Source organism: Rhincodon typus, chromosome 9 (genome assembly GCF_021869965.1).
Source record: "Rhincodon typus isolate 14 chromosome 9, sRhiTyp1.1, whole genome shotgun sequence".
Lineage (NCBI taxonomy): Eukaryota > Metazoa > Chordata > Chondrichthyes > Orectolobiformes > Rhincodontidae > Rhincodon > Rhincodon typus.
In genome coordinates this window covers 63,556,216-63,573,203 of record NC_063340.1, presented here as the reverse complement: position 1 = coordinate 63,573,203, position 16,988 = coordinate 63,556,216, and the positions used below count along the sequence as shown (strand labels likewise).

The 16,988-nt window shown below is 36.8% G+C and overlaps 1 protein-coding gene across 2 annotated transcripts in view; it reads right to left on the bottom strand.

Moving 5' to 3' along the window:
- The window catches only part of plekhh2 (pleckstrin homology domain containing, family H (with MyTH4 domain) member 2), a 121,884-nt gene that overhangs the window by 38,630 nt on the left and 66,266 nt on the right, over window positions 1-16,988 (bottom strand). For both annotated transcript variants that reach the window (XM_048601254.1, XM_048601255.1), the window contains 9 exons: window positions 14,544-14,702; window positions 13,522-13,602; window positions 10,525-10,704; window positions 9,725-9,833; window positions 6,477-6,589; window positions 4,756-4,935; window positions 3,295-3,392; window positions 1,836-2,013; window positions 1,088-1,243 (listed from right to left, as the gene is read on the bottom strand). In XM_048601254.1, the coding sequence (XP_048457211.1) occupies window positions 1,088-1,243; window positions 1,836-2,013; window positions 3,295-3,392; window positions 4,756-4,935; window positions 6,477-6,589; window positions 9,725-9,833; window positions 10,525-10,704; window positions 13,522-13,602; window positions 14,544-14,702 (1,254 nt within the window). The remainder of the gene's footprint in view (window positions 1-1,087; window positions 1,244-1,835; window positions 2,014-3,294; window positions 3,393-4,755; window positions 4,936-6,476; window positions 6,590-9,724; window positions 9,834-10,524; window positions 10,705-13,521; window positions 13,603-14,543; window positions 14,703-16,988) is intronic.

The following is a 16,988-nucleotide window of genomic DNA, read 5'->3' as shown; positions in this document are numbered from 1 at the left end:
CCTTGGGCGACTGTCTGTGTGAAGTTTGCACATTCTCCCTGTGTCTGGGTGCTCTGGTTTCTTCCTGCAGTCCAAAGATGTGCATGTTAGGTCAATTGGCCATGCTATATTGCTCAGTGTCCAGGGATGGGTGGATTAGCCATGGGAAATGTAGGATTTGGGGGTGGAGGTGGAATGCTCTTCAGAGGGTCAATGTGGGCTTAATGGCCAGCTTCCACACCGTAGGGATTCTGTTTGATAAACCATGTTTGATAATTTCTATTTGATAAACCATGGTATTCAGCGATTCTTACCAACAGCATTCATCAATAAAAATTCTTATGTATTTTAGATAAAAATGTTCCTGATGAAATTCAAAATAGTTTGGTAATCTCCAACATGTTTCACACGTTCACTGCTGCAGGAATCATTCTTCATTATATATGAGTTTCTGAAAGCATAAGTGCCAGGAGATCATTCACAAAATAGAGCAAAGACATTTTGGGTTTTAAAAATGAGACATAAGAGTGAAGAAGCATTGGTAACTCTATATGCATTGGCTAAATGACAATCAAAGCACTTTTTTCTGAAGAAGGGTCCAGACTCGAAACGTCAGCTTTCCTGCTCCTCTGATGCTGTTTGGCCTGCTGTGTTCATCCAGCTCTACACCTTGTTATCTCAGATTCTCCAGCTTTGGCAGTTCCTACTATCTCTGGTTGAAGTCAAATAGCTTTTTGCTATCCATGACTTTTTTCCAGTGTTCTTCATAATTTACTAGACCCATCAGCTGTCTGTAAAGCAGTTGGTGGGTTTTAATATTTACTTTTCCTGTTCTTTCAACCAACTTTTCCTTCTTGTGCACATACTGACTTTTCCTTTCAGCTCGAGAAAAGTGCTGACAATAAAAAAGGACTTCTCCAGTCTGACCATGTTAGCTATGATAGAAGTGTCACAAGTAAAATTTGTTTCTCAGACCATGGTCAGTTCACTATATAATTCCAGTTCCTGAGTGGACATATTTAGCATCCATGGATTCATAACTTCAATAAATTAAGTCCTTCAATTAATGGTAAGTCAGTATGATTATTTGTTAGTTCCACACATTTACCTTTATGCTTCCTTGAGGACAGTGTTCTTGGTCATTTCCTGAGGGATCATCTGTGAAAAGAAAGAATCCAGATTGCACTGGTTTCCTCATGCCAATGTCTTGATTCAGAGTGTGAAGAAATTCTTCCACCGTGGTAGATGCATCAAATCCCACAACCTATATATTCAGACACAAGAATGTTACAGTTAATGAAGCTTCAAAATGGCTAAGCAGCATTACAGTAGTTTGCCTTGTTTTGGTGAAAGACTCATAATTTAAAAGATAATTAACATACTAAGTTATTAAAACAATTAAAAATATAATCAGTGCTTTAAACATCAATCATGTTTTTCACGTTTTTTTCTAAACCATAAAGTAATCATTTTATGTCTAGTGAAATTCCATTGTTACATTTCATTTTGTTACCATAATCCAATTCTTTGCCCTCAGTTTGATTGGAATTCTATTGGAGCAACAAGGTTCAACTTTGATAAGAACTTGTTGACTTCCAAACATTTGAAATAATCAGCTCTGACTGGGGTTTCTTCAGTATTGCCATGCAGAAATGTATGTTTTTAAGTCCCAACAAATAATTTTTATTAATTTGCAATGCAATATTCAGGACCATAACTTTTAAAACTGGTTAAATAATAAAGAATAACTTTACATTTATATTGCATGTCTTTATCATGTTATCACGATGCCTTGCAGCAATTCACATCCAATAAAAGTCATTTTTTTTTAAACTGATGTTATTCAAGATGCCTACTTGGTATGTGCCATTCATGAAATGTACAGGAATGCTGAAAGGTAAGGAATGATGATAAGGATTTCTCAAGAGGATTGATAGGATTTCCATTCTAGAAGGCTTTGATACACGATCACCATTTTTCTCAGTTCTCTCCATTGACCGTTGGCAGTATATGGCATACTTTCCTACTTCCGTCCTGGAATTTGTTAATAGAATCCAGTTAGGTGTTTTTATTTTGTCTGTGTTACAATGTGAAACTGTACAGTTCAATAACAAAAATAAGCAAAAATTCAGAAATCAATTTAAATTTCTCGCTGGTACATGCATTTCTATGCTATGCCTATTTATGAGATATGGTAATGGTGCAGTGAGTGGATGCGCAGAATATTCAGACAATAATTGACAAACACATGCAGAGTCCATAAATTGCTGTTCATTTTATTCTGTAATAATAGTGAATACTGCTCGCAACATGATTATTTTTAATGCAATTATTTCCAAGACTGGGACTTGAGTGAATAGAACAAGCAACAGTATATTTTCATAAACAATTTTCTTAAATAATTGTGGAACAACAGCACAAGGACATAGAATGAAATGTATATGAGAATGCGTGAATCAATGCCAAATCTGGTACGGAAAGAAACAGAGAGAGGGAAAGAGAAATTAGATTTGGAGAGAAAAAAAGAGGCTGAAATGAAAAGTTGCTTTTGAAATTCAATATATTTCATTCTGACAATAAAACCTAAAAGGAATGAAACATGTCATTTAAAACTGTTCCTTTTTAGTGCCTTTGCAAGTTTGATGAACAGTAATTAACACAGCACATCATTAACAGCCTTAGACTGATAAGGAGATGCATGATGAGTTTTGTTTTCATGTATTATGCAACAGCAGGAATCACATATCAATCAATTCATTTCAATGTCGATGCAAAGATGTATTTTTCATAAAGACAAAATACTGCAGCTGCTGGAGATATGAAACAAACACAGAAAATGCTGGAGAAACACAGAAAGTCTGTCTGCATCTGTGGAGAGAGAGGTACAGAGTTAATGTTTCAAGTCCAGCATGATTTCTTCAGTTCTGCTGACTTTCTGCAGCATTTCTGGCATCAAGTGTGGAGTGAATGCAGGGTCAACATTTCAGGTCAAGTGACCCTTCCTTAGAACTCCGTTTTCTTTCCACAGATGTTTCCAGATCTGCTGAAGTTCTCCAGAAACTTCTGTTTTTGTTTCAGATTTCCAGCATCTGCAGTTCTTTGTTTTAGTCTCCCACATTTTCTGTGTTTGACTGTGTTTTCGTAATGCTAGCAGTGGATCAGCATAGCTCAAACAGTAACTTTTGGGTCTGTACATTTAAGTTTGCATCTGTCATTGTCTCACATTGCAATTGATAATGATAAGTGTCATTTATCTTACCACCAGTATTTATACTGAAATTATTGACCATCTTTACTTTGTAGCTTCTTACGTACCTAGGTTCTGCATTTTGCTGTAGATGATGTTTGAGCAACCAAAGGAAAGGATGCTGAGGAAGGAAAAGGCCAACACACAGAGCCAAGAACTGCCACCCCTAAAAAATATAAAGGTTAATTTTGAGAGGTTTTTTTGTGGAAAGAACGTTAAAAACTATTAACCATTTCTCTGATTAGGCCTACTGTACATGTTAGGAATTGGTAAAATGATCACAACACCATAGATATCAGAGCAGAATTATGGCATTCAGCCTATCAAGCATGCTCTGTTATTTGATCATGGCTGATATTTTTCTCAACCCCAATCCCTGCCTTCTCGCCATAACCTTTGTTCCCCTTACTAATCAAGAACTTATCTATCTCTGTCTTAAATAAACTCAGCGACTTGGCCTCCACAGCCTTCTGTGCCAATGAGTTCCACAGATTCACCACCCTCTGGGTGAAGAAATTCCTCAGAAGTGCTCGGTCTTAGTTAAGGTATTCCTCACTGATGTGCAATCATTTTTTTTTTCAAAATTTCCACACATTTGGAACTTTTATTATTTGGAATTTGATATTTAATTTCAATATTTCACTTAACATTAAGCTAGAATCAGTTGACTTTGCTTTAGTTTAATCTTTTATGTTAATAAATTTGATTCAATGTTTTAATCAAACAGCATCCTCTTGAGACTTAAATCACTTAGAATAGTGTAGATAACATACTAAAGAGACTTCAGATACATCAACTTGGTTGGATTTGAACTCAAGTTATAAAAGAACAAGATGACAATCCAATGCACCACCCAGTCCTCATGCATTATATTGTTTTGAGTAAGTAAGTTGCATTTTATATCATTTTCATCAGTATTTTTATATAAATAAGAATCAATGTGCATTCCTTGGAACTTAAAGAATATATCAATATTTCGTTGCACCACAAATTGCTCAAATCATTAATTGTATATTTTTAAAATTTGTAGAAATCAACAATGAACATCCAAAGTGGAAATTTTACAATTAGAAACATTGAACCATCATTCGAACATGTCACTTCAGTTTCCTGTTCGATATCACTTCAGGATGACTCCAAAACTCCAGCAATTAGCTAGGTGATAAATATCTAAAGTTCAAGGTCCTTCCATTTAAAGAAAATGATATTCACACTATGGTGAAAGTAAGATGGCAGCCACGGATGGGAACAACAGGAATATAAAGTTTTGATGTTTGCTGAAACAACTCTCTTATTTCTCACTGAAAGTCTGACTTTGCTCTAGCAATTATTTATTTGTTTCACAAGATGTGTATTTTAGTAAAGGACTACCAAATCCTATTATGAGAAGTTAAGCTTTGAATGTGGGAATAAATCTTAATTGACTGGTAATCATGAGTAGCTCAGAATTCTCATCTACGAAGCAGCTTTGTTTAATTTTGAACAAACAATGCAAATTATATTTTGAAAATTTTTCACATACACTATACCTGTATGGATGCACATTGGTTCTGGGTTTGTCGCTTTCTTGTTTGCTTGATTAATTGACAGTAGATTTCATTTTGCAACTCTTTATGTGTGAGACACACTTGTAAAACACTCTGAGCCAATGACACATGATAATCAATGGCAGGGGCATCAATAGCAACATTGATGAATAACTGAGAAGTCTGAAGAATAAAACAAATATTTCATTTTATGATGATAGTTAACTACATTTGGGCTATCAGAGATAGAAAGTAGGAATCTTTTCTTTCTGTAGGTTATACTCTCTGGTCAGTCTAAAACCAAGTTCATATTGGATGCAGATCATCAGCAAAAGGTTGCCTACAAATTGGTACTAAATTATCTTAGAAGCCATAACAGCACCTAATGCCAGAAGAGATAACACCTTGCTATAGTGTGAAAATGCTTTCTGTATTTTGTAGGATAAAGAACATTGAATCACATTATTGAATTCTGAGTAAAACTGAAGAGATTATTTTGAATTCTGGCTGAGGTTACATGAGCAATTGGAAGTCTAAAAACTTACACTTCAGCAAAGCTACTTATATTTGGATAGCCTTGGGACCACAATTTGTTAAAACTTTTCAATTTTTGAAGCGGAAAGCTGATAGATGGTACCAATTTATATACTTTGGGAGGCTGAACATGTAATTAAAAGAGCTATTAAGAAAAGGACAGCAAATACTTCTTCACAAAAAAGTTAGTGAAAATGGGATCCCACTCTTACCCTGTCCCCAAAAGTGTAACTTAATTTAAATGTCTAAACTTTTCAATATCCAAGTTCTTGTAGAGCCAATGGTGATTCTTTGATTTCAAAGTAATCCCAACAATTATGTTAGGCCAAATGTCTTATGCATCCAACACGATACTGTCTTTGACAATATTAATGACAGTAAGTATTTTCATAATTTTTGCATTGAGAAAGGTGTTGAGTTCCGATTCACCAGTTCATTAATATTTCCCCAGTGCTGTGTAAAAAAATGTATTCATGACAATAGGGTGAAAGCACGCCAAAAGAGAAGTTTAATATTCATTCAGTGGTAAATAACCAAACAAAATGAAATGTTTAATACCAAATCCTATGAATACCAATGAAATTCACAATATTAATATTGCATATTATGCTACCATCAATCAACATGAAAATATTAGCCTGGTGAATATCCCAAAAGCATACAACCTAATCCACTAAACACATTCAATATATATCTTCCCATACACTGGCCTATGATTTGCCCTAGCAGTGAATCTAATCATGTCTGATGTGTCTTCTGTTCATTAGATTTTTCTTTAAAGAAAAAGTTTTTAAAATTACCAATAACGTAAGCATAAAGCAATGGATTCCACACTTGTAATTGTTAATTTTCAGTACCAGAGACATTGACAAGCATTAATTATTATTATAATTTAATTGAAAGGGTTATTAGACTGAAATGGATGCAACATTCTTTGGTGAATTCAGTTTGTTTCTATTGCATGAGGACAACAAATTTACACAGATCAATGCATTTAAATCATGAATTTGACATTTTTGTGAAGCTACCAATGGATCCATGCATGTGAATACTTGGATTTCTGCCTTCAAGTATGTAACTGCCTTAAGATGAAGTTATTTTAGCACATGTAAAGCAAGTGCCTGTAGTCTTGCCAATACTTTAACAGCAAATTGTAGCCCATTTTAATTCTGGATGCGAATCAGTGTTACCTTAAACAGTTTGAGTGCTTCAGTCTGTAGAGCCACAGATGGTAATGTGGTAAGGGGAGACGCTATTCCATCTTTACTAAAGCACAGCGTAGGGTGTGACCACAACTGGGAGTCTGTCAAAGAGCAGAGTTAGAGTAAAATATGAAAATAAGTTGACCTTAAAAAATGAAACTTAATACTTAACTTAAAATAAATTAAACAAAAAGCCACATTATTCATGTTTGAATCACTATAAAATATGTTGTGATTATGAGTTTAATAAGATTATTATATTTTGGGACTGTTGCTTTAAACTTAGGGTAACTGAAAGGGACTTTTTTTATTCATTCACAGGATGTGGGCATTGTTGGCTAGGTCAGCATTTATTGCCCATCCCTAATTGCCCAGAGGCATATAGGCCAGACCAGGTAAGGATGGTAGTTTCCTTCTCTAAGGATATTAGTGAACCAGATGAGGTTTTCCGACAATTAGACTATTAATTGTAGATATTTATTGAATTCAAATGGCACCATCTCCAGGATTTGAACCCGAGTCCCCCGGACATTACCTGGGTCTCTGGATTAACAATCCAACGACAATACCACTAATAGTCTGACCTACTCTCCATTCTGTCTGACATCAAGCCTGCATGGTTTGATTGTTGGAGATCAAAGAGAGACTTAGATTTAGAAAGAGAAGAGGCTGTCTGGATTTGTAAGGAACTGCTGCCAGACCTGGGATGGAGACAGTCTCGAGTTGGAAAGGCACATACTACAGCCCTCTAACAATTGTGAGAGGTTCATCCTGACAGGACAGGGGAAAAAGAAACATAACAGGTTTTACTGCTTGTGATGGATTTAAGGCACTTCCTAAAAATTAAGGAAATCACCTGGAAATAGTCACTCAAAGTTCAATTCAAACTCTGGATTAGAAATATGGGCACCTATCAGAAGCTGGGAGTAACCACGGATTGATTGCTAAAAACATTGCAATTTCATAGAGTGTGATATGTGTTAGGCATACAAGAGGAATGTCACTTTCTGTATTTATAGGATAAATTGCCTACAAAAAGAAAATTGTGTTTAGTTAGTAGAATTTTTAAAAAAATTCTCATCATAAAAGATTTAAATGTGAAATCTTATCAGATAATTATTTCAGCAATCAACTGGAAATACAAATCTCATTTTAAAATTTATGGATCTCTAGGAAGAGCATAACAATAATTACGGCAGTAATTTAAAATTGAGAAATTCAGTCAATTTAATTCCAAATTTGACTACAGGTTAAACAGTAATCAATATGATGAATTTAATAGTAAACATACAAGCTTAGGAATTTTCTTCACCTGCCAGGAGTCAATACTGAGACTGCAGTTAAAACTGTTTTATAAAAACTAAATCAGTTTTATTAAAGTGACTGAGTGATGCAGAGGCTAGACATTTGGATCTCGCTTTGTTCCTCAGCATCAGCTATGGCTCAGATAATGGCATATCTGTCTTTAAATTGGTTACAGATTCAAGTCCATTGAGCATAAAAAAAATTAATGTGACACTCCAGTACAGTAGTAATGCAGTACTTGTGTTGGAGGTGCCACCTTTCTGATGAGATGTTAAACCAAGGCTCCATTTACCAGTGTGGGCTATTCTAATAGATCCCTTGGCACTATTTTGAAGAGGAACAGTAAGTTATTCCCTATGTCCCCATGATTTATTTCTCAACAGGCCAAAACAAAAATCTGGTCATTATCATGATGTTCCTTGTGGGACAAAAATCGAAATTTCTGGAGAAACTCAGCAGGTCTGGCAGCATCCATTGGTAAATAAAAGCAGAGTCAACGTTTCAAGTTCAAAACTAGTAATAGCTAGGTAAAGGTGTTATATATGGCAGAGAGGGTGTGATGGGTGGGGGTTAAACAAATGGGAGGATGGTTGCAGATAGAGCCGAAAGGGAAAGACAGTTGGGCAGAAAAAAGAGATGGATAATGGTAAATCAGGAAAGGAGAAAAGCTGACAATGGGGACCAAAAGTAAGTGAAAAAGGTTGGCTGTGATAAAAGCAACTCAGGTGATGATAAGGCCTGGGTAAATTACATGGAAGGTGCTCAGGCTCTAAAATTATTGAACTCAATATTGAGTCCTAAAGGCTGCAGAGTCACCAGGTGGAAAAAGAGATGCTATTCTTCCAGCTTGTGTTGAGCTTTGTTGGAGCACTGCAACAGGCCCAAGACAGAAATGTTGGCCAGGGAATGCTCCCAATGTGTACTGAAGTGGCAGACAACTGGAAACTTGGTGTCGTTATTGCAGACAGAACGTTGGCATTCTGCAAAGCACTCACCCAGTCTGCGATTTGTGTCCCCAGTTTACAGGAGACCACATTGTGAGCAGTAGACTGGATTGAGTGAAATGCAGGTAAATCACTGCTTCACCTCAAAGGTGTGTCTGGAGCCTTGGATAGTGAGGAGGAGGAAGTAAACGGACAAATGTTACACTTTCTGTGATTGCACAGGAAGACATCATGGAGGGGACGGTGTTGTGAGAAATGAAGGGTGAGTGGAGGAAGAATGGACCAGGGTGTCCCAAAGGAACGGTCCCTGTAGAATGCTGACAAGGGAGGGGAGCGGAATGTGCATCTGGTGGTGGCATCCCACTGGAAGTGATGGAAGTGGTAGCTTATGATCTTTTGGATGCAGATGCTGGTGGGGTGAAAGGTGAAGACCAGGGGTCCTTATCGGTTTTGGGGGAGAGAACAGAAGAGGTAAGGGCAGAAGTGGGGGATATGGGTCAGACATGGTTGAGGGCTGTGAGGGTGGGGTTCCTTATTGCGGAGAAAAGTGAACATTTCTGAGGAACCCCTGCAGAGGGTGGCATCAGCACAGCAGATGCAACAGAGATAGAGAATCTGGAAGAATGAAATCTTTACAGGAAGCAGGGTGTGAGGAGGTACACTTAAATGCCCTCAGCTCCTAGTTCTGTCAATTGTTTGCCAATTTTCATGAGGGTCCAGAGATACAGCCGAAACAATTAATGATGAAATGCCGAATGACTACGATGCCTACAACCTTGTTGTCATGTTTTGTTAACATATTAACTACTTCTATGTTTGGTTTCCCATCAACTCTTCCAGCCTTTATTAAAGATGAAATGGATGGGTTGGAGGTGGATTTAGGCCTGGAACCTAATTTTAACCAAGTTGAAACCCTCATCCGATTCCAAACACATCTGTTTATTTTGGTTAAAATACCCCCCACTCTGTGCCTGAAATATTACTTACAGGTATCACTGTCTGCATTAAACAGGTTGCCAACGAGTTGTTCAAATTCAGTTCCCACATTTACATTAGTGCTGCCTGCAGCTACAGTTAGTTGATACAACCAAGTATCCTATGAAGAAAACAAAACACATTAAAGCACCAGTGCTTCATTCAAGCCCCAGTGAGATAACCAATCCTGTGATTTTTTTACAAAAGTCTCCAATGACTGTACTCCAGTACAACTGATGGAAAAATGGTCACTGATAACGAGTAATCATCTACGTACCTCCTTCTCCATGTTCATTTTATTGAGGTATTAACTATGTCTCAGCAGTAGCATTCTTGTCTTGGAGTGGGACTGCCTTGCCTTCAGGTTCCTCTTCAGTGATGGGAACAGGAACTTGACTGGTAATTAATTGCAATACAGAGGGTGTACTGCACAATCTTTTGGATGAAACTGTAAACTGAGATCTTGTCTGCTCTCTCAGATTGACTTAAAAGATTCCGAAAAGTGAAGGGCAGCGCAATTCTCCTGGTTTTCCAGCCAACAATTGTTACCCAAACAACAGCTAAAACAGACACTGGAATTTTTTGTTTCCAATCACTTTGTGGGATCTTGCTGTGCATACTCTGGCTTCCATATCTACATTCACAACAGTGAATTGGCTGTAGACTTGTTTAGGACGGTTGTAAACACACTGCACAAATGCAGGTTCTGCATGAAGTCACTGCATAGTACTGAAGAATGTTAATTATATATCTAAGTGTCCATAGATTAATATTACAGAGGTGGTGGGCTTATTAAACAACTCTAAGCTTACCTTTTCATGTTTGGAGCCAATGAGGAGATAGGTAGGCCCCTGCTCTTTGGGATGTATAGTAATTGTATAATGTGTAGACAGAAGGCTACAACTGCTGGTCTCATAGTCTTCGTCCGAATCACATGATCTGTCTACTTCTTCAACTCTTGCTTCCACCAAGTTTATCTGACCTAATGGAAACTTGAAAATAAGCAAAACATGTTATAGATTGTGAACAAAGGCATTGTAGTACAGTGCACTACTAACTTTAGGACAGAGATTAGACAATGGTCTAGGTTGCATGCAAATTGATGGGACCAAAGACTGCTTCTCTCTGAGCTGTGAGGGTGTGTTTGAAATGAGATTGTAGGGGTTTGGTCCCAAGGGCTATGCTTGAGATTTCCTCAAAAGGCTACTTTTTGGTTTGCAGAGTCTACCTCATGGTTTTCACTAATTCCTTCACTAGTTAATACAGTCACGTAGCATCAATAACTTCTGTATTTGTGTTGACATTTGGGAGACTTCGATTCACACAGAACCACAATTAGAAGACTTCATCAATATCCTCACCAATCATCACCACTCCATTAAATTCAATACCAAAACAGACAAGGAAAGCATTAACTTCTTAAATGCCACAGAAATTTATATTAACACAAAATAACAAGCAAACATTAACAACAAAGGCTTTCTGTCAAACAAAAAAGCTGGCAGACATGTTATGCAAAAAAAAATTCACAATGTTAACCACTGAAAGTTTTCATCCCAATCAACTTCACTTTCCAAATAAAACTGGCAAAGACACACACAAAAGAAGACTGACATAAGAATTGGTACAAATATCCTACCAGTCTGAATTCTGAAGGACATGTAGTGGGATCATTGGAACTCCACCATACAACCAACAATCTTTTGCATAGGAACACTAACAATGCAATGTAGCTATGGCAAGTTGGCATGGAAACTACAAACATTTTACCTCGTAGACATAAACGGACCAGCAGATTCAAGACGACCAGTATGCATGGCTGTCAACATTGCGACTAAACCTGAGAACACCGGGATAACTAGTAGAATAGGACAAGAATGTTCATATTGTGACAGTCCAAGATTTACACAACTCTGAGCAGACAGGTTTAACGCCTTAGGATGTTTCAAAAGCAATGTGGCATTGCAATTCAGAGAAGATGCAATTCCACTGATTGACCTTCCCAGAAGGTACAGTGTTCATGTGCAAAATAAACCTTAAACATGAGCTGCATTGCATGGAACACAATGACCTCATCTACCATATGGATCACCAAAGGAGAAGTGGAGTTAAGAATGAGAGTGCAATCAGTATATCTAAATTAGTCAGCTATAAGCCTGTTCCAAAAGACGTGCCCATACAAGATTCCAACACAGGGGGAATTGAATCTGGGATTCACAGGAGCCAAATTCTTCTCCAGCCTGAACACCAAACACAGATACTGGTCGGTACATTTAGCTGAGGAATCTCAGGAAGTCATTACCTTTGGAACACCATTTGGAAGATATTGCTCCCAGAGTCCACCCTTTGGTTTATCTGTTAGTCAAGATCCAGCGACATGTGCATGGAATCACAGAAGACATATCTGGGTGCAAATGCATTGCTGATGACCCATACAAATAGATGAATTAGAAGCAACAGTAGGCCACTTAGCCTTTTGAACCAGCTCTGCTATTTACTAAAAGCATTGCTCATCTGATTTTAATTTAAACTCTACCCTCTTGCCTATTCCTGATAACCTGACTTTAGGAGGCACTGTATTGAGATCATAAGCATGGAGGGGATAGGGGAAAAGCTGGTTGTGGTAAGGGGTTGGTAGATTTTCCATGCAAGCACCTGGATCCAGGAGATAGGTTTGAAGGCACTTAACACCTTTAGTCCACCATGTCATCACTACAGTGAAGCTGCTGGGGTCCCAGAGGTTCAGAATACCTAATCGATAGATAAACTTGAAAAACTGCAGACAATGAGCTAAATGGTAACCAGTTAATTTCCAACCTGCCTTCTTAGAGCAGGTTGGCTGACCACCTAAATTCCACTTCAGTTCAAGTTGGAAATGGACAATTTGGCAGCAGTCGTGCAAGCAGATTTTACAGACTTTACCTTTGCCCTCAACATCACCACAAATTTAGTCCAATGTGGTAGAGTATCTCATGGTTTGGGAGGTGAACATCCAGTGGAAAAGTAATGAGATTTGAGATGGCAATTCTAAAGACACAGCAAAAGGGATGTGTTTGTAGGAGTCTTTTAAAGGCAGGACACGTGGTTGCAAAGCACAATGGAAGAGCATTTAGTTAATTTTGGCAAGGTTTAAAGATTGATCCTCATTCTGGAGGAGCAGAATTTCCAGAAAACATAAGTTTATAACAAATAATGTAAAAGATATGGACATGAACATATGACTAGAGAAGATTACTCATATGGAGTAGTTCCAGGGACTGTTGATGAGAGTTTTGAAATGAAGTTGTTATGTCTTTAGCCCTTGTCAAAAGGGCTTCTTTGGTTTGGGTCATGCTGGGGAATCTGTAGACATGTTATGAATGAAGTGCCAAAACATGAAATAGACTAGAAGGACACAAAAGGACATGAGAGAGAGCAAGGAAACAAATGAAAGAAACAGGAATAAAGGAGACACATAGCCACAGGGGGGAAAAATAAAGAAAAATCACTAAAAAAAAGACTAAGGGCCAATTTGTCAAGTTGTGAAGATGTTGAGTTTGTATCACATGGCAAAGTTATGACCTCAGCTGCGCAGGTAAAGCAGATGAAGAATAAAAATTAAAATAAAATATGATTCTCTGGACAGATTAAAAGTATGAAAATTACAACAGCCTCTTCTACATACAACCTGTCAAAGAATTTGTTAAAACTTTAGTCCTCTGTATGTTGAGAAAAACAGATTTCAAGTCTGGAGAGTAAGCAGATTGTGTATCAGTGAACAAAGTATGGAATTTTGAAAAGATTTGATCACTTTAAAGGTGCTGGTTTACCTTATTTTCATGATTACGGAAATAATAGAGAATCTTTCCAACAAGTGCACACCAGACTCTCTTGGAGTAACCATGCTTTACCTGCAAAACAATTGTTAAATTCAATTGATGATACAATGGCCTGGTATCTGATTCTATGCATTGTATAAACAGCAAGAAATAAAAACAAAACTTCGTCCCAGACTTCTTTGTTTTTTCTTTAATTAATTGCTGCATCACTTTTCAAGTGAAAAATATGTAGCTAGGCTGTTATTCTAGAAGAAGTCACCAAAATAAATGGCGACTGGGCCTCAGACAGGTTTTTGAGATGTCTTTTATTCTGCTGTAGGGTGGATATTTTTGCTCTTGACTAAATAACTGGCAACATTCACCTGATATTTCAATGTGCAGGTTTATCACTATGTAGAACAACATTTGTTGTCAAAACAATACATGTCACAAGGTACTTGTTTATGAATTAAATCAATAACCAGGTTTTCTAAAACTTGAATTACTGTAACTCTTACATTCAACACTATCTTAAATCAGTGATGATTTAAACCATTGAGTCATAAACCTTAGCAGTGTATGACAATTTTGTAAGTGCTGTCCTCGAGACAACTACAGATCCTCTGAATTGAGGCATGTTTATACCTAAACAATTGCTTTTACAATTTCCAGCATTAACAAAAACTTTTGTTGTAGGTAATCTAAAGATCATTTTCAAGGCTTCTTTAAATTAATATTTTAACCTCATCAGAACTAAAATACATTACTTTGAAAATGAATTGTCTCAATCAATGCTAGATTGGTTAGTCACCTGTATGTCTACATTTACAACTACCTAAATACGAGTGAATTAGACATTTATGTAACATGGTAATACTTGCCCCAATTTCAGAGTTTAGAACATAAGCTGGTTATCAAAAGCAACATACTCAGAATTAATATGTTTCAGTACCAAAATGGTGAATTCATATTCCTGTCATTCAACCCGGCCATCAATTATTGTATAATATGTATATAATTAATGAAATCAGTACCTTGGTTAGTAAACCTTCAATCGATGGCTTGACATCTGGCTGTGTGAAAAGGGGGCTGGCAGCTTGTACACGCAACACATTCTGCAAAACCCGAATCCATTCCTCAAGAATATTTGGAGAATCTGCAGTCAGATAGTAGGTCTTCTTTTCTGTAATGAGCTTGGATTGAAAATACAACAAACATGTCATCACATTGATAGCAAGAATCTGCTGTTGGGCCATGTGAGCACTCTGACCTTAAAAAAGCATGCAAAAATTATAGTTGTAATCAAAATGGCCAGCCATTTGAGGGATGTTTGTTCCTAAATACGAAGCTAACTTGTTTTAAAACAAATATTGTTATGATCCCAGCTGATGTTATTACTGGACATATTGGTTTGATGAATGAGATTTTGTTTGATTTGGTTTGAACAAAGTGATCTCAGTCAAACATATGCACATAATTCTGCAGATTTTGTGTCAACAATATGGCTATAAAACTATTTATTTATAGTACAAACTCAATGATTTTTAAACACACATTAAAAAGTATAATCTCATTAAGTGCAAAACATTCCTTTATAAATTGAAAAGAAAAACAACAGTTTTTGGTATCGTATCCAAAATGACATCTTGTATCATACCTCCAAAACCACTCATATAATACATGTATCAGAGTCCCTGTCTTGAGCACCTCAAAAAAGTTAATTGTGATTTTAACTTACAGACAGGAACTGCTTCTTCCTGGAACTATTATACTCCTGAGTTTTAAGTAATCTCTTCAGGATTTTATCCCAACGGTCTGGGACTATCACTAACTCTTTACTTGAAGGAAATCTAGTTCTCGGGAACACTGGTCTATAGACGTACCTTCATTGAAGAATCCATAGAATGCCTACAGTGTGGAAACATGCCGTATGGCCCAACAAGTCCACACCAACCCTCCAAAGAGCATCCCACCCAGACCCACCCCCATACCCTGTCGCTGTAACCCTGCATTTCCCATGGCTAACATACCTAACTACACATCATCGAACACTAATGTGTAATTTAGCATGGCCAATCCACCTAACTTGCACATCTTTGGATGGTGGAAGGAAACCAGCACACCCAAGGGAAACCCATGCAAACATGGGGACAATGCGCAAACTCCACACAGACCGAGGGTGGAATTGAACCTGGGTCCCTGGCGCTGTGAGGCAGTATTGTTAACCACTGAGCCACCATTTTGCCCGTAATTTTTTTTTAAATTAAAATTAAATTTTTGCAAGAATGTGAGTATAAAATACAATTTAGGCCAATGTACAAGTCCAATCCTGGATGCAGATACATAAAAGAAAATAAAAACTTCCATAGTTGTGAGTTTACATCATCACAATAAGCACTTACCTCCAACTGATAATTGCTTTATATTTAATTCCACAAACCACAGACTTATAAAGATCACTAAAAATATTGGGTCTTCTACTAAAAAGAATTTCAAAGGATTGCTCAAAAGTCAAAGTAAAACTAATAAAGATAATCTCTCTGAGCTTTGAATGTTCCCCTAAGCTTAAAAACGTACTTCCTGATCTTCTAAACTGAAGCTTGTTTATCTCCTTCGGTCACAAAACCCAGCAAATGTACATAAAACATCATCAGTTCTAAAGACAGGCCTCAAAAACTATTTTAAAAGAAATCACCACAGCCTACAGAATTGAAATTGAATAGTAACTTCAGACAAAAAAAGCCCATGCTACTAATTCAAAAACAAAAATCCAAACTTACAATAAATGATATTAAATATACGTATGTAAAAATTAAGCAGTCTACATAACAATTTTTTGATTATAGGACTTCATTTTAGAATATTTCTGTAACTGGTACAATAACCTTAGTTACTGAAAAGAAACATTTATAATAATCAATGTGTCACTTTTCAGGTACAAATGGTGGCATAATGAGTGGAATACAGGGAGATGCCATCATTCCATATTTCTCTTATTCTGTTCATCACACAGGATTCCAATAGTAGAATAAATGAGGTAGGAAGTTGCCAATTAAAAAAGGAGCTGTTTAATCTGTATACTATAATTAAGTCTATTTATTTTCCTGATCTTCATATATGCCTAACACAGAACTATCCTTCTGCTCAAATAAATGGAAATCCAGGGTTACTTGACATTGGATGTGTTAGACATTAATTTATACAGATATTTCAAGAAATCTTTGCAAGATTTTAAATAAATGTTTCATTTATTTCGCATTTTCCTATTGTTTATCCATTATTCACAAGCTTTTGTGCCAATTATTGTGGTGCTTTTTTTTGTCCCACTGCTGGAGCAGTTGAGGAGACTAAGTTTCCCCATGGAAATACTTCATACAAGGTAGAAAACAATGAAGAAAGGGATGATATGCAGGAAAGGGCTCTTTGGACCTTTCCACTTAACCTTCACATTGTATCTATAAGCAGAGACGAATAAACAT